The 25696-nt window shown below is 40.1% G+C and overlaps 1 protein-coding gene across 23 annotated transcripts in view; it reads right to left on the reverse strand.

Annotated features, from left to right (window-relative positions):
• The window catches only part of CELF1 (CUGBP Elav-like family member 1), a 78169-nt gene that overhangs the window by 20867 nt on the left and 31606 nt on the right, over window positions 1-25696 (reverse strand). For 7 of the 23 annotated variants that reach the window (XM_037166226.2, XM_037166238.2, XM_037166231.2 and 4 more), the window contains 8 exons: window positions 18023-18174; window positions 12684-12809; window positions 8967-9154; window positions 7064-7146; window positions 6661-6709; window positions 1983-2117; window positions 1364-1443; window positions 887-1048 (listed from right to left, as the gene is read on the reverse strand). In XM_037166226.2, coding sequence (XP_037022121.1) covers window positions 887-1048; window positions 1364-1443; window positions 1983-2117; window positions 6661-6709; window positions 7064-7146; window positions 8967-9154; window positions 12684-12809; window positions 18023-18093 — 894 coding nt within the window. In that variant the 5' untranslated portion in view covers window positions 18094-18174. Of the gene's footprint in view, window positions 1-886; window positions 1049-1363; window positions 1444-1982; window positions 2118-6660; window positions 6710-7063; window positions 7147-8966; window positions 9155-12683; window positions 12810-18022; window positions 18175-20030; window positions 20102-23728; window positions 23769-25696 lie in introns of those variants that run through there. The other 16 variants (XM_037166233.2, XM_037166232.2, XM_037166229.2 and 13 more) reach the window with 9 other exon arrangements.

Genomic DNA, 25696 nt, shown 5'->3' on the forward strand with positions numbered 1-25696 from the left:
TCTAACACATTAGAAATATGGAGACCAGGGGAGCATCAAATGAGCCAGAATTCGGTACTAGAGGACAGAAATCATTGCCTTTCTTATTTCTATATAGAATAATCTTTGAAAGGATGAGGAGTGGATGACTCTAATTATTCTGATTATATATTTTTGGACTATCCACATAAATCTAGTGGTATCACCATTTATTTTCTTTCATTGGTACCTTTACAGATGATCTTTTCTTTCTGATTCACAGATGACAGAGTTTTAATTATGTTGTCCCATTTGTAATTCCTTTTATAGGTTTAAGCAGTAATAATCTGTTAATACTGCAGACCTAGTAAAACTTAATGATAAATAGCAGCTTGTCCCTCCTTTGGACTATATGACTTAAGTTCAACAAGAGAGAGATCAAATTAAAAGAAAACCTATTTACTATTTAGTGAATTCAAATATACATCTGTAAAATTCATTTAATAATGTCCATGTTTGATCTCTCGATTAGCAGAGAGAAACATTTATCATATTCTTCAGGGAGACTTAGTAAGGTCTTTAATAACATCCTCTACGCCTGGTAGAAAGAGACATGGAGAAAAATATTTGGTAGTTGACTCTCTCAGGAATTTTTTTTTTCTTGGGGGCAGGGACATGAGATGTTTCTAAGTCTTTTTATTAGGAAATTACGATTTCACTCTAACTCAAGATATAACCAAAGATGTGTTACCAGAGAGACAGAGAGAAAATAACATGACTCAAAGAATATTGCATTGCCTGAATATTTACATAAAATTTCAGTGTGCTAAAAGTTGTAAATGCCACTGTGTCTGTTAGCTGGGGAAAGCAGAAGAAGAAACAGCTGGGAGCTTGCACAGTCTGCAAAAAGCAAACCACAAAGACTCACTGCTAAATACTGGGGTCCAAGAGTATTGAGACCAGCAAGGTTTCCCCACACAGATGCTGCGCTGATTTGCTGCATCTGCTGCTGGAGCTGCTGGGCCATTCTCTTCTGTTCTTTGTCCTTCTGTGTATCAGCAAATTTTACCACCATGGGGGATGAGCAACCCTATGAAAAGACCAAAACCAAAGGGTCAAATTCTTCTTTGGGTGTAGGAAAAATCCTCATTTCTAATGACACACAGTCTCCATTCTAATTCTATTCACTGCCAAATGATTCTCTTCTTGATACACATAAATGGCAAAAGATAATTTAAAAGGGCAACTAGTTCCAATATGTTAATTTTAATGTTAATTTATGTTTGGCCTGCTTAACTTTTTAGAACAATCAGATGTTACACTGCTGCTGGGCTTTGCAGGCCAAATGTCTTGGCACCCTCAGGCTAAGGAACTGCCTTCCCCTTTGCATTCAGCTCTTCCCTACCTCCATGGTCTGTGCTTGGTGCATTGCCTTGATAGCCGTCTGTGCCATGGCTCTTGTGGTAAAAGTCACAAATGCACAACCTGATAAAAGAAGGATCAATAACTCATTCATTCATTTCCTTGTTTATTTATAGACGTTAACTAAGCACTTAACTATGTGTCAAGTGCCATACTAGCAATACAGACATGGTTTCTGCCTTCAGGAGTTCATGTTCTAGTGGAAGAGAGAGCCACGTCACACCAGTGTGGTAAGTGCTAAAAACCAAAAAAGCATAGACAGGAAACAAAGTGCTGGAGGGATAAAGGAGGATTCATAGTCTTCAATTCCTCTTGGGAATAAAATGTTCCCATTTTGACATCAAGAACAACTCTAAGCATAAAAACAGAATTTTAACACATGACACTGAAGGAGAGAATATAAACTCCTTAAGGATGATGGGAGAATACAAAAGGGATAAAACTGTAGGAGTTGTGACAGGACCTAGACATGTAACACCACACCCAACTTCTCCATCATGACACAGCCACACTGGCTGGAGATTGCTGTTTTCCACTGGTCCAATTCAACAGAAAATCCAAATTCAAGAGGAGCATCTTTAAAAGTTTAAAAATGTACCCACCTCGGCTCAATCCATCAGGTCCCCTCAATATCCGGCATTCTTCAATCTGTCCGAATGAAGAGAACATGACTCGGATGTCATTTTCAGTGCACTTCTTAGAAATCATACCGATAAACAGTTTCCTGTCTTCCACTGCTGAGAGAGTAAAACACAGAAGGTTTGAACGTTATTATATGAGACCGAGTAGCCCAGAGAGTCAGGAGTCAGGACCACCTGGGTTTGAACCCTGGCTCTGGTGCCTTGATACCATTTTCAGATTCTAAGATATACTTTGTTCCTCCAAACAATGGTATCTTAAAGTTATCACTGAAAGCACTTAGATAAAATACAGTAGCTTTGTGATCTTATGAGAGTTACCTCAAGGGTAGCTGTAGTTATTATTAATTAAATGCATAGTGCTCAGATTCCTACCCAGCACTTGGTAATATCTACTCTTACTAACAAAACTACTACTATTTAAAGAATGAGTTTTCACATTTCATAGATATGACTAGAGAAACAGGACACACCTTTCAGAAAGTCCAACTATCCACTTTCCTTTTCTAAATGTCCTCTTGAGGACTAAGGGTCTCCTTCCTTCCTTCCTCATTCCTCACTTCACTTCAGTCCCTAAGAAGTTAAACTGATCAGAACATTCTAACACCCAGTCAAGATGGCAGCACAGTAAAGAGGGCAGCCTCCTCACACAAACACATCAAAATTACAACCAAAATTTCAAACCATCACTCAGAACTGTCAGAATGAGGTGAATGTAAGTCTGACAACCATGGAACTAAAGAAACCACATCCACCTAGGCTGGTAGGAGGGGTGGAGATGTGGAACGGGCTGGTTGCGCATCCACAAGTGATGGATAAAAATTCGGGAGGGATATCTTCAGAGTGAGGAGTCCCAGTCCAATAGCAGGCCCCCTAGCCCAGGGTTCCAATGCTAGGAAAATAAGCCCCCCTACCTTCTAGCTGCAAAAATCAGTGGGGACTGATAGAAGAAACTTCTGGAGCCCCAAGCAGTTCCTCTTAAAGAACCTACACACAAGACTTATTCAGACTCATTCCCTCTGGGCTCCAGCACCAGGGTAGCAATTTGAAAGGCACCATTGGGATACAGGAGAAACTGAAGTATCTAGCAACAAAGGTGAGAGCTGGGGGACAGCTTTTTCTCAGACAGAAAGGCAGGCAGAGGACACTGTCCCTTTTCTGAACTCTCACCCCACACAGCCACAGAGCAGGCAGGCAGGTGCCATATCTAGCCATCAACCTGGCTAACACTGTTTGACCCACCTGGGTGATCTCCAAAGACTCTGCCCCACCCAACTTACCAGCCCACCAAGCTGCTTTTCCATATGAATGTCTGGCCTTCGCTCAAGCTTCACAACTTTTTAAATCCTTTCAAACAAGCAACAGCTGGCCTCAGTGAGCCCCCAACTCCCACACCTCTTGCTAAGAGGTCCCAGGCCCGCAACTAGCAGCAAACAGCCTAGATTCACAACTTGCCTTTGCCTGGAAATCTCCAAGCCCAGCACAAGTAACAACGATCCCAGAATGCTTTACAGCTCAGGCAGGGTGGCCCTGGGGCAAAACACAGTGCGGGCTGACCTTGGTCTGCACCACCCATGAAACACCATAGCCTGCACACCCAGTGGACAGCTACAGACCCTGTCGGAGCACCACCACCCTGCCCCTGTACAGGTGATCCTCCAAGGACGGGAGTGGTTGGTGGTCAGTGGTCATAGACAATTCCTGTAACTGACTGACCTTAGTAAATTTCTCCCATTGATCTGCCAACAACGATCAAGGCTCAAGTACAAAAGGAGGGTGTATTCAGCCCACCTTGAGCGCGCACCTCAAGTACCCAGCTTGGGTGATAGGGGAGGCTGTGCCACAGGACCCTACAGGACACCTACTACATCAGCCCACACTACCAACACACGGAGTCAAAGCAGCTCTACCTAATACATAGAAACAAATAGAGGGAGGCTGTCAAAATGAGGAGACAAAGAAACCTGGCCCAAATGAAAGAACAGATCAAAACTCCAGAAAAAGAGCTAAATGAAATGGAGATAAGCAATGTATCAGATGCAAAGTTCAAAACACTGGTTATAAGGATGCTCAAGGAACTTAATGAGGACCTCAACAGCATAAAAAAGACCCAGTCAGAAACAAAGGATACATTAATTGAAATAAAGAACAATTTACAGGGAAACAATAGTAGAATGGATGAAGTCAAGAATTAAATCAATGATTTGGAACTGAAGGAAGCAAAAAACCACAAATCAAAAAGAAACAAACAAATCCAAAAGACTGAAGACAGTGTAAGCAGCCTCTGGAATAACTTCAAGCGTTCCAGCATTTGCATCATAGAAGTGCCAGAAGAGAAAGAACAAGGAATTGGAAGTCTGTGTGAAAAAATAATGAAAGAAACTTCCCTAATTTGGTGAAGGAAATAGATATTCAAGTACAAGAAGCACAGAGAATCCCAAAACAAGATGATGCAGAGAGGCCCACCCCAAGACACATAATTAAAATGCCAAAGGTTAAAGATAAAGAGAAAATCTTAAAAGCAGCAAGAGAAAAGAAGTTAGTTACCTACAGGGGAATTCCCATAAGATTGTCAGCTGATTTCTCAAAAGAAACTTAGCAGGCAAGAAGGGATTGGCAAGAAACACTCTAAGTCATGAAAAGCAGGGACCTACATCCAAGATTGCTCCACACAGCAAAGGTATCATTTAGAATTGAAGGGCAGATAAAGAGCTTCCCAGACAAGAAAAAAAACTAAAGAAGTTCATCATCACCAAACCATTATTATATGAAATGTTAAAAGAGACTTATTTAAGAAAAGAAGATCAAACCTATGAACAATAAAACAGCAATAAATACTTATCTATCAACTGAATCTAAAAAACAAACTAAGCAAACAAGAAGAGACAGAGTCATGGGTATGGAAAGCATTCTGATGGTTCCCAGACCAGTGGGGAGGGAGTTGAGTACAGGTGAAGAGGTGAGGAGATTAAGAAGTACAAATAGGTAGTTGCAGAACAGCCATGGGATATAAAGTACAGTACAGGAAATGGAGTAGCTAAAGAACCTACGTACAACCCATGAACATGAAAATGGTGTGGGAACTGTCTGAGAGAGTAGGGGGTGCTGAGTGGGCGTTAGGGGCAAAGGGGGGAAACTGGGACAACTATAATAACATAATCAATTTTTTAAAATCCAGTTCGTCTGAAATGTCCTTGTAATGTTTCCCTATCCACTCTATTTACCTCGGTTATTTATCACACTTACTTTAAAGGAAAAAAAAATAGACGATTTAGATGGTATTACTTAGAGCACTGAACCACTGTATTATATAATACACAAAAAATTAACCGAAATGGATTAGATATGAATGTGAGACCCAGAACCATAAAACTCCTAGAAGAAAACCTTAGGTGGTAAACTCCTTGACATCAGTTTTGGTGATGACTTTTTGGATATGACTCCAAAAACAAAGGAAACAATAGTAAAAGCAAACAAGTGGAACTATATTAAACCAAAAACTTTTGCATAGCAAAGAAAATCATCACCAAACTGAAAAGACAACCTATGAATGTGAGAAAATATCTTCAAATCATATACCTGATAAGGGGTTATGATTAAAAAAATATATAACATCAGGAAAAAGCAAATCAAAACCACAATGAGGAATCATCTCACACCTGTTGGAATGGCTATTATCAAAAAGCCAAGTAAATAACAAATGTTGGTGAGAATGTAGAGAAGAGAGAACCCTCGTGCACTGTAGGTGGGAATATAAATTAGTGCAAACATTATACAAAACAATAAGGAAGGCTCCTATAAAAACTAGAACTACCACATGATCCATCAATTCCACTTCTGGGTATTTACTTGAAGAAAAAGAAAATACTAATTCAAAAAAATACAGCACACCTGTGTCCACTGCAGCATTTACAACAGACATGAAAACAACCAAAGAGCGCACTGATGAATAACTCAAAAGAATGTGTGTGTTCACACACAGACGGGCAATCACACACTGATGTTTCTTTCTTCCTCTCTTCTCCTTTCTCTAAAAATAGATAAATAAAATCTTTTTTTTTTTTAAGGACAGCTTAACATGTGTAACAACATGGATGGACCTTGGGGGCGTTATGCTAAGTGTAACATGTCAAACAGGGCAAGACAAATACAGCAGGATCTCTCTGATACATGGAATCTTAAAAGGAAACGGAAAGCCAAGGCCACACAGAAAATGCACTGATGGCTGTTGGAGATGGGGCGTGAGAGGTGGACGGAAGGGGTGAAGGGGCTCAAAAGGCACAAACTTCCAGTTATAAAATAAGTCATGGGGATGTAAGGTACAGCGTGGAAATTATAGTTATTACTGTATTACATATTTGAAAGCTATTAAGAGAGTAGATCTTAAGAGTTCTTAACATAAGTGGGTTTTTTTGGGGGGTAACCATGTACAGTGATGGATGTAGTTATAACTAGCCTTACTGTGATCATTTCACAATATATATCAAAACATTAGGATGTACATCTAAAATTAATATAATGCTACATGTCAATTCTACCCCCAAAAGAAATTACTTAGCACACAATGCAATCCAGATGCCATGAGAACAGCAAATAAGGCAGGAAGAAACCTGGTTGCGGGGAAGACTACGTGCTTGCTTACCATTGTTCTTCTCACTGTCTGCGGGTTTCATCTGTATAGGATGGTGCATCTAAAAAGAAAAACACAGGAGTATTACCCCTGTACAGACTGAAGGCATTCAGAAGTATGAGGACTCTTAAAGGAATGCCAAAACTAGAGCTCATAAGAGTTCTCTTGAACTTACGTCTGACTACCTCACGACTTCCCCACAAAATACCGGCACAGAACACTGCATCAAGTAGTCAAAATTCTTCTGGCTGAGAGAGAACTACTTTCAGCCTATCTTCTCTGAAAGGTCCCTTTACATTCACTCCTGTGGCAGTCACCCTTCCCCCAAAATGGTTTTCAGTGTGTGCCTGATACATATAAGTATGTTCCATGTGTCAAAACCACCAGCTCCACTTAGTAGTAGGAGCTTTCTTACCCCTGGGAGGACCTTCATGTTGTGAAGAGCATTCTGTGCTTCTAATGCAGCTTTGCGGGTGTAAAATGTAACAAAACAGCACCCTGCAATAAACAAGATTTCACAAAATCAAACCGGTCCTTTGAAAACAGAAATTCCTACAGCAGGCAGTCCTGCATGGACATACAGGGCTGGAGCAAGAAAGTTTACAACTATGAGTATGAGAAACACATATCTATCATGATTTATTACTGTATTATTTTCCATATAAACTGTAAATTTACTTTTGCCCTATCCTTCATCAGAACTTAAAAAGGGCAGGGTTTATTAAAATTAACAGAGAGAGAGAGATAAAGATGGCAGAGACAGAGACACAGAACCTAGCAGAGAAAAAAACCACCATTATTTTCTAGGCACTTCATTGTTATAGTCTCTTAGTTCTTTATTTTTAATTTTTAGCTATTGATTTTTGAGAGAAAGTGGAGGGGGCAGGGGAAAGGGAGGGAAGGAGGGAGGGAGGGGCAAAGACATCGACTTGTTCCATTCATTTATGCAGACATTGGTTTCTTCTTGTATGTGCCCTGACCAGGGACAGAACCTACAACCTTAGTCTAACAGGACGATGCCCTAACCAACTGAGCTACCTGGCCAGGGCCTGGTCTCTTAGTTCTATTAAAATTCTCCTTTAGCTGTTCCTGTAACTTCTTTGGGAAAGATGACTTCTCTTACAAAGCTCACAGTATCAAGCCATCTGCGCATGGGACAGTGTGCTAGGCAAGAGCACTCAGCTAAAAACAAGACAGACAGGGACCTTGAACTCTTGTGGCTCTTTATCTACCAGAAACTCTTTTCTTTTAGAACAAACCACTCCTTACTTTGTAGCCAATTTTACCATATACCTCAAAATAATTATCACTTATTAAATTATAAAATGACTTAAGAGCAAGATCCTCTTAGTATCTTTTTTTGGACCCTTGGTTCTCATCAAATATAATTAAGCTTCTAACAGCACATGGTGCTGACTGAGATCTGTAGTTTTGTTTTTTGTATCTTTGCTGGGGATGGGAGGGAGGAGGTGTATCTTGTAAATCCTGTGTCCATAGTCCATGAGATATGACATATTGTTCTTTCAAAATCACTGTGCAATTAAGATTTTAAATTGTTGCACATTATATTGCCAGTCATTTAAAAACAGTACAATACTTAATTTTTTTTGGTTAACTATGCCAAAAAGAGAAAATAATTTATGGTTCTAGATCCTGTTATTAAAACTAGTTTCAAACATGACAATCATACTTGTTCACATTTGCACTGTAGAACAGCTTTCCCAGAAAATTACTCTGAATCTGTCCCTTGGAAAAATAAGAGTATGTCTGTGTGTGTTGGGACAAAGCTCATGCCTCATCTACCATCAATCCTATGAAACTTCCACTCTGCTGGGTATTTCTGGCAGCAGCTCAGCCTTTCTTCTCCTGTTCATTTTATAGGCCATAGCAAACAGGTCATCTACAAACAAGCCCCTCCCTCCTACTTGCTAAGTCATGCTGCAAGGCCTCTATATATTCTTAACAGAAATGCATGGCTACATGACAATCTTTTTCTTTCAGCTTACCTTAGCCAACTAAGGAAAACCTTGTGTGGTTGGTTTAAACTTAATTTTTGTCAGTCTATTCATTTCTAAGATCAAATGAGATACTCACATGAGTCTATCTGTTGAATTTAGCACTCTCACAAAGGACAACCCAAGATGCAACTTACAAATCATCCTCATGAAGTCACCTTATTTTTAAGCCACAAAACATGTATGAACTGGAATATAAAACTACTATAAAATAAGACCCCCCCCCCATATGATCAGAGGAACAGTCTGGCAATGAAAGAGCATGCACATGACAAAAATCACACATAAAACCCAAGCCCTCACCTTTGCTCTGAGGAGGGTTTTGGCTCCTATCCCTTAGGACGTTGATTTCATAGACAGCACCATACTGTTCAAAGAGTTCCCTCAAGTCCTTCTCGGACCAGGTCCTCGGGACCTGGCCCACAAACATCTTAATAGCATCAAGATCCGGTTGGTCTGGGTGGTCCAGGGTGCCGTTCATTTTCTTTGAGCTGCAGTAGATAAAATGAAACTAATATTATGTATTTATGCTGCTTTCCAGAGGGAGTTTTCTTTGCTTTAAAGATCTCAACTACTCTCTGAGAAAGTAAGGGGAAAAGATTCTACTTCCTTTACTTTCACTAAATTTATCAGAATTCCCTTGTCCTCTCTCACCATGGCCACCCCACCCCTACATTAGAATTAGATCCCCAACTAAAGTCACCATTCTGATTAGAACATCCTGGGGTTTAATTAAGAAACTGAGTATCGCTTATTCCTTATCTAGCATGAAAATTCTCAGAGCTTAAAGAAGCAAAGTTCCTAAAGCAAAGTTTAATAATTTTAAACACACATAAAAATCACAAAAGACTACTGATTATGGAAAGATTCAGGACTCTCAATGAATACAATGATAGGCCAAAAGTTCTCTTTCAGTAGCATTAGAACAGAAGCACTTGATTTCCAAGGCCTAAGCTAAGGACTAGAATGTTGGTCTTTGAACATGGCTGTCTCACGTGCTAATCCTGGTGTTCTTTGAGTTAGGCCCTAGACCAAAACAAAACTTTGCCTCTTCAACTCTACAAAATATTATATAAACATGAGCAATGATGTCACCATTCTGTTTTTATTGTTTCTGTTATCCAATTTAATGCTACTTTTCTAACTTTACCAGTTAATTACCTTACCAACTGCAACTATTACAACACAAATTCCTCCAATCCTATCACACCAAACTTGTAATGCTCATACTTGAATACCTTCACTGCTACCACTGCAACTGCCGAGAACCCAGGGGGATTCTTGTACTGCAAGTACTTCTACCATCCAAAACAGACCAGAGGCCTTCTCTACAGTGTTTCAAGATCTTACCATATACTGGTAACAACTTAAATTCCAAAGAGTCAGCATAATTAACTTTTCTACTAGTGTTTGCTGCTTCACCCAGAATCATATCATATTCAGATTTGCCATATTTTAATATTCAATCCTAAATAAAACGGTAGTTTTCGCTAAAGGAAAAACAACACTTTTTACACCACTGTTATCTTTTTAATAGTATTTGAAGATCCTTGAGAATGATGAATCTAGGAAAGAAGCTCAACCTCTGTCTTTTAATTCCTAAATCTCTTATAACTGAACACCCACAATGACTATTCTCATTAACCTGGCATTAACTTATTATCAAAAGCTGTTAATACAGACCAACTCTGTGTCAGTATGCCTGTAAAGGTTTCCTATACTCTAGCTTTAGTCTAGAGCTCCTTGAATGCAGAAACTGTTTTATTTCCTGTTCATTCTTGTACTCACACCTGGTTCAATGTAAGCACTCAATGTGGGATGGGATGGGAGAAATTTCTTGTTCTCATTCTCAAGTATTCCCCTATTAAGCAACTAACTGATAAAAATGAATGCTGTGCATGAAGAAGGATAAATAGCACAAATTAAAGAGCCTTTCTCATCTCTTATGATTACTTGATTGTCACAGGATTAACCTACTTGTCATAAAGGGTAAAAGAAGCCAAATACATGGTGACAGAATATGATGGGACTCTGGGTGGTGGGCACACAATGCAATATAAAGATCGTGTACCACAGAAATCTTCACTAGAAACCTATACAATCTGGACCATTGTCACCCCAATAAACTTAATTTTAAAAAATGAAATAAAATTTAAAATGCACTATGACCAGTGAAACAATGAGTGTTACTCCCTATATAACCTGCTCCCAACAACTTTAATTACCAAGTTTAATATTTTATTAAAATGTTGCTAAGCTTACCCTGGCTGGTATGGCTCAGTAGACTGAGCACTGGCCTGTGAACCCAGAGGTTGTAGGTTCGATTCCCAGTCAGGGCACACTCCTGGGTTGTGGGCCAAGTCCCCAGTTGGGGGCTTGGCAACCGATCGATATTTTTCTTCCTCTCTTTCTCCCTCCCTCCCCCTCTAAAAAATAAATAAAGTATTTAAAATGTTGCCAGTCTTTAACTATATTCCTATTCTAGGGAGAGTTAACATAAATTCCCAATGGGCTCAGAATATGTTTTGATGATAAGAAGCTGACAGCTGTTTTCGGGAAGAGTTACGGTTTCATCAACTTGCATTACATATCACAGGCAACTGCTTTCAGCTCCTCCCTTCTGCCTGCATTTGTCTGCTGTTCCTAAACTTTCTACATCACTGTAAACACAGGCAACACATGTGGATGGTGGTTTACCCAAAAGTTCACTGGAGACTCAACATCAGAGACAAACACCCTTCTTTCTCTCTCTACTCTCTAAATCCTTCTCCGTGCCTTCCTTCCACCTACTCCACGACCAACACCCCCACACCAGTTCATTAGAAGAATCCCCAAGAGCACTACTGCCCAAAGTGCCCAAGGACCAGAGGCAATCTTCAAACTTAACTCTTTAGGAACTTTTATAGCAATTAGACCAGGTAATTTTGTAAATGTTCAATCTAATAATAAAAAGACACAAAATGCAAATGTACACTTTATTTTCTACTCAACTGTTTCTACGGTATTTTACAAGTTGGAAGGAGGGAGACAGGACACAGTCCTCCATCGGTTTGAGGAGCACTTCTACAGCACGGCAAATCAACAGGCCAGGCTCAAGACACTGTGGGTACCATGCCACTGTAATTATGCACTGGCTTGTTCCTTCCTCCAGTAAATGCTGGGCACTTCCTTACACAGGCCAGGTACTGTGTTAGATGTTATGTACATCAGTGAATAAGAAAAACATTTCACTGGAGCACATGAAGACAGAGTTAGAAATAAAAGTAACAACATCAGCTAGAGATAACACAAAAAAGGGAGAAGCAACCATGTATACCTATGTATATGAACAAGCAGCCACAAACTTCAGGTTATTGTGTCTAAAGAGATGAGCAACAATGAATGCTCCTTCACCCTCAAGCTTCTACAACCTTCCAGTGTGCATATTGTCCTTAGTTAAAAGGAACCACTGCATATGCATGTAAGTCACCTGGGATGAGAAACCTAGTGTGACATGCCAAGGACCCCCACATGGCTCAGGTATGGCATTTACTCTACATGTCACTAAATCCATTCTCGGATATGTGCCTTACCTTCCACTGATAGGGGGCTCCTCAGGATCAGTGATGTGGTGTTAGGTATATTTAAAATATTTTTATTTATTTTTAGAGAGAGTGGAAGAAAGAAGGGAGGGGAGAAACATCAGCCCACAACTCAGGCATGTGCCCCAACTGGGAATTGAACCTGTGACTTTCGGTGTGCAGGCCAGTACTCAATCCACAGAGCCACACCAGCCAGGGCTGGAGTTGGGTGCATTTAATACACCTACACAAGAGCCAATGAATTCAGCGGCCCCTTGAAGAACTGTCTATAGCGTACCTGTGATTTCCAAAAGGCAAGTCTATAAAATTCTTACCTTATGTGAAGGTATTGAACCGGGAATAAGATGAATGAAAGGAAAAGCATGGTCTGCAGCGGTGAGGGAAGAAGGGAGTAGGAAGGCAGCAAGTGTTTTAGGAAAGAGGCATGGCACTAACCCACCTCTTTCCACGTTCTTCTTCTGACAGCAGAAGCAATAATGGCAGCAACTGGCAAATCATTAAAAATGAAAAACTGAGAAATCGGGACCAGAGGCTGCCTTGACTACCCGATTCTTCATGGAACATGCTATAGGAAAACAGAACAGAGAACCAACTTGGAAGAGAAACAGGAAAGGGAAAACAAAGAGCTTTATTTTCAAAGCATACATCAAAATTTCTAAAGATAAACTCTCTTCTCTTTCTCCTATCAGGGAACAGTTGATGTTCAATCTCACTGCTTTCCCATCCCCCAGCTGACTAGACGCGGGCGGGGGGGGGGGGGGCATCCCCTAATCTGATCCATTGGCTGGCCAGAAACCTAAGACCATGGCGACTATGCTTGAAACAGAAAGATAGGCCTGACCAAGTTCCTCTACAGATGCACTGAGCAAGACAACAGCCACTAGCCACATGTGACTAATGGCTACTGCACAGGACAGCAGAGAGGACATTTTTAATCAACAGGAAGCTCTATTGCACAGCAATGCTCTAAAGAATCTAGAATTGGTGAACAGAAACAGTGGTGAAGTCAGAAATGGAAATGGTTCGACTAGAGATAGTGTGAGTTAAGTTGACAAGATAAAAGGACAAGTGGCAAGAGATAACAGGAGTCTTGCTACAATATAGATGAAGTTTAAAACATGCTGAATGAAAGAAGCTAATCACAAAAAGCTACATATTGTGATTCCATTTACATGAAATATCCAGAATAGGCCAAACTACAGAGACAGAAAAGTAGATTAAGTGGTTGCCCAGGGAATGGGAATTGGAGGTAGGAGAGAAGGGAGAAATGACTGCTAATGGGTACAGGTTTTCTTTTTTAGGGTGACAAAAATGTTGTGGGCCCTGGCCAGGTAACTCAGTTGGTTAGAGCGTCACCAGTGATACACCAATACTGTGGGTTCGATATCTGGTCAGGGTACAGAGAAGCAACCAATGAATGCACGATTTAGTGGAGTAACAAATCAATGTGGGGTTATTTTTCTCTCAAATCATTTCTTAAAATTTTCTTAAAAAAGAAAGACAATATTCTGCAATTAGTGGTGACAGTTGTGGATATAGTAAAACTCACCGAATCATGAAGTTTGAAAGGATAAATCTTGTTATGTTAATTATATCTCAATGAAAGACAGAGACAGAGAAATGGAGTAAAGAATCAGAAGACAAACTAGAAGGGCAGGCACGAGGCAAAGAAAGCCATGCTGTACCCCTGAAGTTATAAGGTAGGTGAGGAGTAGAAGCAGCAGCACATATAGAGAGCAGAACATGTTTTCGGAGTCGGAAAGAGGTTTCAAGTCTTTCAGCTGTTCCTGAAATCAGGAGTTCCTGATTACACTATAGCCCAGTCCACAAGTGTCCTTACAAAAACACCCTTAAAGACTGCTTTCACATGTGTTTAAAAATCATTTCCAAACCCTTTCATTATCCATTTTCTCCCTCTCTTTTCATGATCTGTTGACTGCTATTCGTTCATTTATAAACCGAGAAATTCCAGGTACTTACCAATCACTCCACTTCCCAGAAGGCATAAATACTTTTTTGCATCCCAAACCCCAGCCACCACCCAGCCCTACTGACAGGTCCTGCTGGCTCACATACTGTGCTATGGAAAAAGTGGCACAGAGGAACATTAGAGGAAAAAGGGCCCTGGCCTGAGACTTACCAGCTGTTCTCTAGTGGGAACAAAACAGAATGTGTCTATGCTGGAAGGAAGTAATTTTCATTTGGATAAAGGAAGCTCTTCCACTGTTAGTTGGAAAAAGCTGTAAGTAAAGGTTTTTAAGTCACCACTCAATAAAATAGCTAACAATCTGCTTGTGAAGGTTTTTGACCTTCCCCAAGGTATGGAGATAATGTCCAGAGCACTTATCTCTGTAGTCATCTCTAATTATTAAAAAAATCTCACAGGACTTATCATTCATTCAACTGTATTTTCCAACCTCCTACAATGTGCCAGGCACCACACACTATAAGGGTCTATTAAAGGGGGACTGAACAATTTCTGCCCTGGAGGCAGTGGCCCTGAATAAGTGGAAGGTTGCAACTATAATACTCAACAAATGCTTTAACAAATGAATAAAAGTTCTGTGGGGAAAAGTGGCTAATACAGTTTATTTTATTTGAAGGAGCGGGAGCAGGGCACAAGAATGTAAGCTGAATAGACTAAGCAGCTGGGAAAAAAGTGCTACATAGCATGGAGATATGAAAGCCCAAAGGGTGAGGAGGAGAAGGTAAGGACTTAGGAAAGAATACTGAGGTAACATCACACAGGTAGAAAAAGCACTTGAGAAAGTTAAACGGGTGAGTATAAAAACATTTAAATTAGGAAAAGAGAAAATTGATGCAAATAAAGGATAAGTTGGAGAGAACCAGTGAGGGGCTTTCCATGTCATACTGAAAGCGTTGTTGGACTTTATTCCAAGATTTTACCTTTTAAAAGACATCTGGTAATAGGGTGAAATAAAAGTGACAAAATATGAAGATCAGGAATCTCTTGTAAAAACTAACTCTGAGATTAAGAACCAGTCTTAAGCAACACTAAAAAATATGGGGGGAGGGAGTGGTGCAAATCCATTAAACTTGGAGATCACTCCATCAAGGATATGAGGTGGAGGAGAACTCACTCTTGGATTCTAGCACAGACTATATGAAGGACTGTTTTTGTGCGGGGAAGCCTTCACATGGAGATGCCCAATGAATAATTTTTAAAACAACGTCATACAGTTCAGGGGGACACTTACAGGATACATATGGAGAGCTGAGAATCAGAAAAGCATTAATGGGAGAGCTGAGAGAAAAGACCTCTTAAGATACAACCCTCAGAGAACACCCATGTCTTATGGTGCAAGCCAAGTTAAGAGAATCCAGACCAAGCTGAAGAGTGGTCAAAGTAGAAGCAAGGACACCGTTACGAGTAAGAACAGGAACCAGGGGTCAGGTCCCCCGGCTCCTCCACAAATTTTGTTTTGAGAAATTTTGAAATAAGATACACTGCTAGATCACATTCCTAGGCAGTATCACTTCAGAGAGAAAACTACCGATGTCAGGCCTCCTGCTAAAGCCGCACAAGCGTAAAAGAGCCTAGAATCCAATAAAAAGATGGTAAGCACACACCATTCTTCAGACGTTCTTCTCCTTAACTCTGTGGTGCGTATTTTGGTATACAGTATCTGCTTGGGCCTGAGGACTTACAATAATGAGAACTGATGGGTAACTCTGCTCAAAGACACCTGAGGCCTAGTCTAGGGGGCAAAAATAAAGAGTCTATCATTAAACTTGCATTGTAGACCCAAAGTTGACACCAACTCTACTCTGGCAAGTCAGTTCTTGACCCTCTCAACTGAGTTTCTCATCTGTAAAATAGGGGCAATAGCCCATGCCCAATTAACCTCAAAAAGCTTTTGTGAAGCTGGATAACTAAAACAGATGCCAATGCACTTGGGGAGAAATGATGTAACAGTCTACACCCTGATTACCTCTATTCAGAATGACCTATTTTCAGTCTGCTAGTTATCAAACTCTAGTGTGCATGAAAACTATATTCTAGAGGGAAGTGGGGGAAGGAGAGAGGGAGAGAAACATAAGTATTTTGAGCACATGGGACATTATTAAAAACAGATTCTTAGGCCCTATTCCAGCATAGGAACATCTGTGCACGGGGCCAGGAATCTACATTTTTATGCTCCAGGTAACATCCAAGCAGTGTTCCATGGTCCAGACTTCAGGAGATGCTGTATCAGTCCAACCTCTTAAAAGATGAGAAAATAGGCCTGGCTGGTGTAGCTAAATGGATTGAGTGCGGGCTGTGAACCAAAGGGTTGACAGTTCAATTCCCAGTCAGGGAACATGCCTGGGTTGCCTCGGCCAGGTCCCCAGTGGGGGCCAGGTGATAGGCAACCACACACTGATGCTTCTCTCTCTTTCTCCTTTCCTTCCCCTCTCTCTAAAAATAAATAAAATCTTTAAAAAAAAAGATGAGAAAATAAGATTGAGGAAATAGAAAATGCTGTATCTAAGGGCTGAACAATAGGCCATGGCAAAGCATACAAAGTGTTAGAATGAAAGATAATTTGAGCCACAAAGTCCTTTTTCTAGGGATCATATATTTGGTACATGGGAATAATTTTTATTATGTAGTAAGTCTTTATGATGGCATTCATTATGATTTCACCTGTTATCTGCTGCTAAAACAGAATTTCAGCAGTAAAGAACTCTCATAAAAAGACACCTATATTACTATTATTTTGTAGACTAGAGGGAAAGTACAGGATCTACTTCAAACAAGCAAGCCAGGTAACTTTGAGGGCCACCGAACTATTCCACGAAGAGCTGTTCAGAATCTGCTGTCACCCACACTGTTACACCAACCCCAGGGTAGCCTGATTCACACATGGCGGTCTAGACTCTAAGACTTGCAACCACCATCTGCTATCTAGGGAATATTCTACCATTTAATATTCTTGGCTTTGAATAACCTAAGACTCACTTATTTGAGGTTCCAAGACACTCTGAAGCCTGGGTAAAGTAACAGAAATCAGGAGTTAGAAATGTACGCTCCACAAAACCCAGAATTCAGGTTCCCTGTAGCTGTAACTTAGAGCCAGGTTACCGTTCTAGTTCTATGCAATGGCAGCATCACTTCTTGAACAGTACTGCAAAGTGATGAGGCTTCTCACCCCCATCTTCAAAATTTATTTGGGCAAACTGTCCATCAAAATTGGTCTAACTTGGGGGAAGGGGCATCTGATATCTCCCAAATCATGTACCATGTTGCATTTTCAATTAGATTGGGGAAAAAATTAAAATCCAGAATTATAGTTTAGATGTCAATATAGCATTCTGCATATACTACTAAATATACCCTCTGTGATATGAGTTAACCAGTCTTCTCTGTAATGAATCTAAGAATTTGATAATTAAAAATAAGTAATTTCCCTAAAGATCATTTGAATTATATACCCAACCCAGAGTAATAAAACTATAGTTTAAAAAAATACCTTGGAACCTATCATATGGAAAAACCCTATAGCTTGAAGGGAGAGGGGCTAGCATACTTGAGGTGATGTTGCTGGTCATATATCAAATGTACCCTCTCATGTACAGAACTTCATTGTAGCCTTGAAGAGAGAAATCAGCAGTAATAAGACAGAATAATACTACTAGAAAACAACAATAGTGTGGATTTTGGCTTCCTCACCCAATTTTTCTTTTAAGGAAAGGGACCAGTTTCATTAAATAACAAAGAAAACAACCCAGTTCCTCTGCTTATGATAAAAAAAATTAGACAACAAAAATACTTACACGGGACTGGAATTCAAAGAGCAATGATCCACCATCATTTCTGGAAGGAAATCCAACTTAAACGCAGCCATCACCTCACTCTCCCCTTCAGAAGTCAATGATATTAACTTGCTGCACTTGTCTGATCCACAAATACACACAGCTTTAGCTTCCTGGGCCCCACAAAAAACACAAAGTGGAAACAGGAGCTCAGGGAAACCAGCAATAAGTGCCACAGAAACAGGCAGGACTGGGGAAGGGAATGGGAATAATGGATTAAAAGGGGGATGTGACCATGTGAGGAGAGGCTCAGCCCGGCACACAATGAAAGTGCTGATGCACCAGGCTTGTTTTGTGTGATTTTCCCTGGCGAAGCAGTACTATGTGCACTGTCAGATAAATAGAGTGTCAAATCCATAAAGATAGCAGTGGCTAACAGAGCAGAAGAAACACAAACTTGTTTTACATTTTCCAAACTCCTCTCCCTGCAAATCAGTTTTTGAGGATGCCCCAAATCTGATACTACCTGAAGGGGGTGGGGAAACTCACCTTCTTACCTTATATGGTCTGAAAATGTTTTTTAAAAGATTTTATTTATTTATGTTTAGAGAGAGGGGGAGGGAGGGAGGAAGAGAGGGAGAGAAACATCAATGTGTGGTTGCCTCTTGTGTGCTCCCTACTGGGGACCTGGCCCACAACCCAGGCATGTGCCTTGACTAGGAATCAAATCAGCAACCTTATAGTTCTCAGGCCAGCACTCAATCCACTGAGCTACACCAGCTAGGACGGAAAATGTTTTTGAAAAGAACTGAGCCCTGGCTGATATGGCTCAGTGGATTGAGCACTGGCCTGCAAACCAAAGGGTCGCCAGTTCAATTTCCAGTCAGGACACATACCTGAGTTGCAGGTCAGGTCCCCAGTTGGGGGTGTGCAAGAGGCAACCGATCAATGCATCTCTCACACATCGATGTTTCTCTCCCTCTTTCTCCCTCTCCTCCCCCTGAAAATAAATAAGTAAAATTGGGGGGGGGGGGGAGAACTAGGTTGTTAGCTTTGGTCGGAACTTAGTTTCCATGTGCCAAAGACAGCAATGAGCACAGTGCTTGGGTACAAAGTAACCTCAGAATAGTGGAAAAGAAGGCCCACTGGTTCAGACCACCAGAAGCAGGCCAGAGGATGGTTGAAGAACTGGGCACCAGAAACTTACTGCTCACATACCACTACCTGTACTGGACTGCTTTCTTGATGTGTTGACAGCAGAGTGTGCTCCCTCATCAGAATGAAGAACTTTGCCCTGGCTGGTGTAGCTCAGTGGATTGAGTGCAGGCCTTTGAACCAAAGGATCGAGGTTCGATTCCCAGTCAGGGCACATGCCTGGGTTGCAGGCCAGTTCCCAGCAAGGGATGCACGAGAGGTGACCAAACATTGATATTTCTCTCCCTCTCATCTTCCCTTCCCCTCTAAGAATAAATAAATAATCTTTTTTAAAAAAGAGAAAAAAAGGAATGTACAGCTTTAAAAACAGCTGCCTCAGTGACATTCTTTAGGTGGTACAAGGCAGACCTTCTTTACTAACTCTGAACCTTAATTTGCCAGAGAAATTAAAAATGAAAATGGCATTGCACCATTCTGCCTCATGACAGAGTACTAGGAAATAATGTCTTTTCAGTTGTTTGACCTTTCTAATAATGAGAAAGAACTAGGGCCTGTTAGGGACAAACACTCAAACCGGTAAAGAAGGACAGAGAAATGTAGACTAAGCCTCTTCATTCGCTGTCCTCTTTTAAACTTGCTAAAACCAGGATTAATGAATGCAGACATACGAATTCTATTGTGGGTGAGCAGCAGAGATGGATATACTTAGCAGTCAAGGCAGATGTGGTGCTCCCATTCTCAATTTAGCTCCACATCCCTCCCAACAACAAATGGTGGCATTTCAATATTTAGGCAATGACTCTAAAACTGCATCTCTGAAGGCTCCCAAATTTCACAGCCCTTCTTTCCACATTTATCATTAGGGTTGCCTTACCTCAATAATTTCACTTCACTCAAGTTCAGCTAACAACACAGGGAACTTTGAAAAAAGAAGTTATGTTCAGCCTGTAAAGAGGTAAATGAATGAACTCCTAAATGTGTGGACTTATTAAAAAACAAAACAAAACAAAACAAAACAAAACAAAACAAAACAAAACAAAACAAAAACCGAAAGGCGGCACATCATTTAGGCTTTTAGGTATAAAAGCCTAAATGTTCTAGTCTGTGTAACCATGGCTGACATCTGTCCTGCATTTGACCGAGGAAGGCAGAAACTGACCATTCAAAATTTAAAACTGTAATTGCAGTGAACTACTTTTCTATTTTGCCAGAGACCTTGCCTCATTTGATCTACTGCTTCAGAGGCACAAGTGGCAGGAGCTCTCTTCCATCCTATTAGGAAGGAAGCAAAAACAAGTTGCAAGTGAGAGGAGACTGTGCAACTCGATACACAGTTCACCGAGCCCCAATTCTGCCAGACAGGTAGAGGATGATAACCAAAGCTGGGACTGGTTAAGTAACTGGAAGGTTTGTCCTAGTTTCTCCTGTGTGCACTGGAGCTGGTCACGTGCCTCCTCCTATAGAAAGATACCTGGATCAAGGAGTAAATGTGTAAAGTCAATTAACTGAATTAGATTTTTTTAGTTCAAGAATTTCTTTGAAAAGGAATCAACGAATTAAAAAAAAAATCCCCACTAGTTATTGTTATGCTTTAATTATTCATTAAAAATACATGGCTTTTAATTACATCGCTATTTCAATAGGAATCACATCTATAATAAGGGAGTACTTCAATGTGATGGACTTCATCGAGCAGCCTGGCACTGCTCCGAGTACGAAACGATGTGCACTCCTGACAGTAATTTTCACCAAGCCAAATGTGGGAAGTACTTATTCCGAGTAATGTTTTAAAATCCATCTTACAATATACAAAGCAACACTACTTTAAAAAACCTACAAGATGGAAATGTTATTACATGAAGGAGAATGCTTTTCTTTAGGCAGGTCACAAGACAGCTCAGTATAATTCAATCCAACATGCTTATGGGGGGGTATAAAATGCAGAAATTAATCACACAAGTCACTCAATTTTAGAAAAGGGTTACAAAGTTAAATGATGATAAAAACAACTATGGGTATACAAAATGTAGGTGTTAAAATTAAAAAGTAGGATTAAAAGTTATTCACAAAAATGCTCATAAGTTGTTTTTAATTTCTAAATAAGAAACACATTCCAGGCTTTCCCCATAAAGGATGCATTAGAAATAGAGAGTTGACAAGAAAGATTACAACCAATGGCTCACTGCAAAAGAAAGCCTTAACTTTCCCTCAACCCTTTTTTTAACTACTTATCCTCATTATGAATTTATATTCGTGGGTCCCTTTTCTTTCTTTGGTTGTCTGTCTTGGTTGTCTTTGCTGTGAATATTCTATACTTTTCTAAGGGCAGTAATTCAAAGCATGATTATATCAAAGCAGGAAGATGCAATCAGTCTGCTATAACATTAAGAACCCAAATCATAAAAAATGATGGGTAGATAAAGGGAACCATCAAAAATAGCACACCCTGCATTTAGAATGTCTAAATAGCATAAGCCAGGAGCGTTGAACTAATTTTCACTGGGGGCCACATCAGCCTCGCAGTTGCCTTCAAAGGGCTGAAATAATTTTAGGACTGTATAAATGTAACTAAACCTTAACTGTTAAGGAGTTGAAATTACATTCAGCCCCTTGAAGGCTACTACTGCTAGACTGATGCGGCCCCTGGTGAAAATAAATTTGACGCCCCTAGTATAAGCAATTAAAAAACTGAATTGAGAGAGAAATGCTAGAAATCACAGCCTTTGTTTTGTCAAAAATGAAAGAGCAAAGAAAAGCACAATTAAGCAAGGAAATAAAAACAACAACCCAAGTGGCATGTGGCTATCTTGATGTAACCAGGGAATTCAATGACAGGTAAAGTGGTTTTATACCTCCACCCACATAATCTAAATGTGTTTGTTTTAAAAGGTAAAATGTGAAGTCTAGTTAGATGAACTTAAGAGAAAATTAGAGCCTGCAACTAAATTATAAAAGAAACTGTGTCATTAAAAATCACCAGCAGTCTATATGAGGAACAGTGAAAATCTAAGTCATAACCTCAGACAGTTAAGTGAACTGTATGTTCACCCCCCGCCCCAGCTTCTGGCAGCTAGATGATATAAGGTAGAAAAGAAGTAACTGATACAACTTGAAAATAACCAACCAGAATAACTTAATTTAGATTAAACCCTTTATGGACTTAAATTCCACTTCATAATTTGAGTACTTCTACTATAATTAGTGGGTCTCCTAGAGTTCCCAATCCAGTGCCTTGCACCTGTAAAAATACACTGACCTAAATTGGTAATGATCTCCCTGGCACCTCACTTTGTAGGAGTTTTTTTTACAAAAATGTGATGAGTATAATTTACAGCAAACCAGAAAATTTTGTGAGTTTCCAATAAGAGTCTAGGCAATGAAAAAATATCTGGGGGGAGGAGAGTTTTAAAGTAAAGAATAAAAAACATTGTAGCCCTGGCTTGTGTGGCTCAGTGGATTAAGCACCAGCCTAGGAAGCAAAGGATCGCTGATTTGATTCCCGTTAAGGGCTCATGCCTGCACTGCGGGCCAGGTCCCCAGTAGGGAGCACACAAGAAGCAACCACATGTTGATGTTTCTCTCCCTCTCTTCCCCCTCTCTCTAAAAATCAATAAATAAATTCTTTAATTCTTTTAAAAATATTGTAGGTAATTTTTTATTTCAAATCTAAAATCACTGCAAGACAAAAAGCATTAGGTTTAGTGATTGTTCTATGCAAGTTAGTCTGCCTGTAAAATTATCATATATGGTATACTGAGAGGACATGACAAGATGAAAAGGAGGAAAAGTAATGCCTTTTTTTGAAGTCTAAAAGGTTTTCCATTCCCTCCCCCATTCTTAATCACAGTTGTCTCCTCCCCCAATCAGCGAAAAGATACCAACAGAAAAGACCTCTTCCCGGCTTAGCCCTCTAAACCAAAGTGTAATCTCAGAGCCTCTCTTGAAGTGTCTGGGACTATAAACTTAACCTAATAAACTGCTCAGTCAAATCAGGTCACATTTTCAGATACCAAACTAGTTCTGGATCTTGAGTATAATTCTGTATTTAAACTCCAGTGCTGATTTAAAAAATCAGCATGCTGGACAAATCCTGATTCCAGGAGGGCAACATCATCTGTGTAAAAACCATTAAACCCTGTCTTCACGCTCATTCTAGTTTACCTGGTCTCCCAGTTTTTAATTGGAATAGGAAAGAAAGTTAGCTGGGTAGCTGATGTGTGGAGTACTGCTCCTCTCACTCCTCTCTCCCTCCCTTCCTTCCTCTCTCTCTTGCTCCCTCCCCTCCTTCCTCTCTCTCTTGCTCCCTCCCCCTTTCACAGCTATTAGAACTAGTGAACAGTTAGTTCAACTGGGAGATAAACCTGCCTTGAAAAATTTTACCTAAGGAGAGAGTTGAGAAACAGCTAGAAAATATTTCTAGCTTCCTAGGAACAAGAAATTATACCCTATTAATTAGAAAAAAAAGCCATCATCTTTCTGAAGTCAATTTTTTTCATATCTGCACAACAGGCCTCATGCAAGAAGCTTAAAAAGATGCCCCTGGAGCACACCCATCCAGCAGTTAGCCCGTACCTGGAGCTTTACACCTCCCTCTCTGGACTATGTCTTCACTCTAAAAAACCAAGGAAAGAAAAATAAGTGGGCCATGCCTACACTTATCGTAATTCCAGATATGTATCTTCTTTCCAAAGAAAAGCCCCCTTTGTCACCATGGCTAGTGATAATTTCTTTAACAAAACCCCTCCCTCTCCCATTTTTAAAGTTCACAATACCTTAAAGATAAATTGCATTTAATATCTTAAAGCTAATTTTAAAACTCCATCAACTTAAAAAATAGGGAATTAAAGTACCAAAAGATTTAACAGATTTAACAGCCCAAAAATGTCATTACAAATTGCAAAACAATAATTAGGATTTACAAGGTTGAATTTCAATATATCTAAGTCACCAAAACAATCATGTCTGCTCTTGGATGGGAAACTACAATAAAGTTAAAAACTGCATAAATCTTTTTGCAATTAAGGATCACGTTATTAATGTGGAGAGGCCACTTTGTATTCCCCAAAACAACCTTCCTGAATAGGTGCCAGGCATAACTCTTCAAAGGCAACCAAGTTCCTGCCTGTGTAAATGTATCTCACTGGCCCTGTAAAAGCAGGGTGGTGGCAAACCACTGAAACCAAAAAAACTTTTAAAAATCAGAAGATAAGGAAGTTAACCTGAAGGTAAAAGCAAAGAGAGGAACCACAAAACCAATTTGTTTTATTTTTAAACATTATCAAACCATCTTGCAACCAAAGATTGATTCTGTAAAGCTGCCCAAATCCTTACAAACATCATCCGCAACTCCTTCAGCTACACGAAGAGAACAGCTCAAAGTCACCAAGAATGAGCTCTACATTGGAAAGCGTGAAAGAACCCTGAAAGTCAAAGCCAGAATCAGAACTGTGAGATACTACACTCTACCTATCCTCCCCGAAGACAATGATGTTACTTGACAGGCATAAAATCGGTGCTTAAGTACTTAATATGACTTCTCATACGGCCCAAATTGCTTTTCAGTTTTGCTGAAGTAGTGATGCTTGCAAAAAGCAATCACTTGAAAGCAAACACTACTCTAACCAAAAAACTTCTAGAAGCATTTACTTGGATCTGTCTATAACATCAAAAGTTAAGAAATAGGAATTTACATTTACTGAATTCACAATATCTTATACAATCCTGTAATATCACCATTTACAGTGGGGACCACTCTGAGGATTTAGATACTAAAACATTCTGCATGAAGGATTCTAACCCCCAAAAGCCTATGGTCGGTCTGTCTTGAGAAATGTAACCATCACCTAGGAGGTACGAGCTTTTATTGAGACAGCAGTGGAGCAGTGGTTACCTTGGAGGGTAAAGAGCAAGTTACCTTTCTACTTGTTTTATTTTGGAAAGCGCAAAAAAAGACCGGGAGTCATGTTTCCCTCCCCCAGTGTTTCATGAAACATGCATGAACATCTGAGAAACACTGCAGCTGTGTGACCCTGTGAGACCAGACTCGGGTAGCATGATACTTGGGGAATCTCCGGGGTACAGAGAGCAAAAGAGAAGCCTGGGGTTGTTAAGAAGGGCCAGTGTGTGAAAGGGTGAGGGATACATGTCTAGATCCGAGAGCACAGCAGGCCCTAAGGGGGCTAAGGAACACTCCAATTGCCCAGTCAAGAGATAAAAAATGAATTCTTCAAAATAAACAAATAGGTAAGTAGGATATTAATTACCCCACTCCTAAATTACCCAAAAACTTTTAAAAGGAAAACTCAAACACAAAAAACGGTCACTGTCTTCCTCCGTCCACAGGCCTCCCCGTCACTTGGAGGAGGAAGTGGGAAGCCTAATACACAAGAAGCTATTTCCTTTAAAAGCTTTGTTTTCCCAGTTTTGCTTTTCCTACATTCTATTGCCTAGTCTGTAGGAAAATAGAAATGCCTTAAGAAGAGGGAAAAGCTAAATGGAAACTAAAAGCTTGAAGTTTGAGGTTTGTTTACATCTTATTTC

Source organism: Artibeus jamaicensis, unplaced genomic scaffold, assembly GCF_021234435.1.
Source record: "Artibeus jamaicensis isolate MK-2021 breed Jamaican fruit bat unplaced genomic scaffold, CSHL_Jam_final contig_797, whole genome shotgun sequence".
Lineage (NCBI taxonomy): Eukaryota > Metazoa > Chordata > Mammalia > Chiroptera > Phyllostomidae > Artibeus > Artibeus jamaicensis.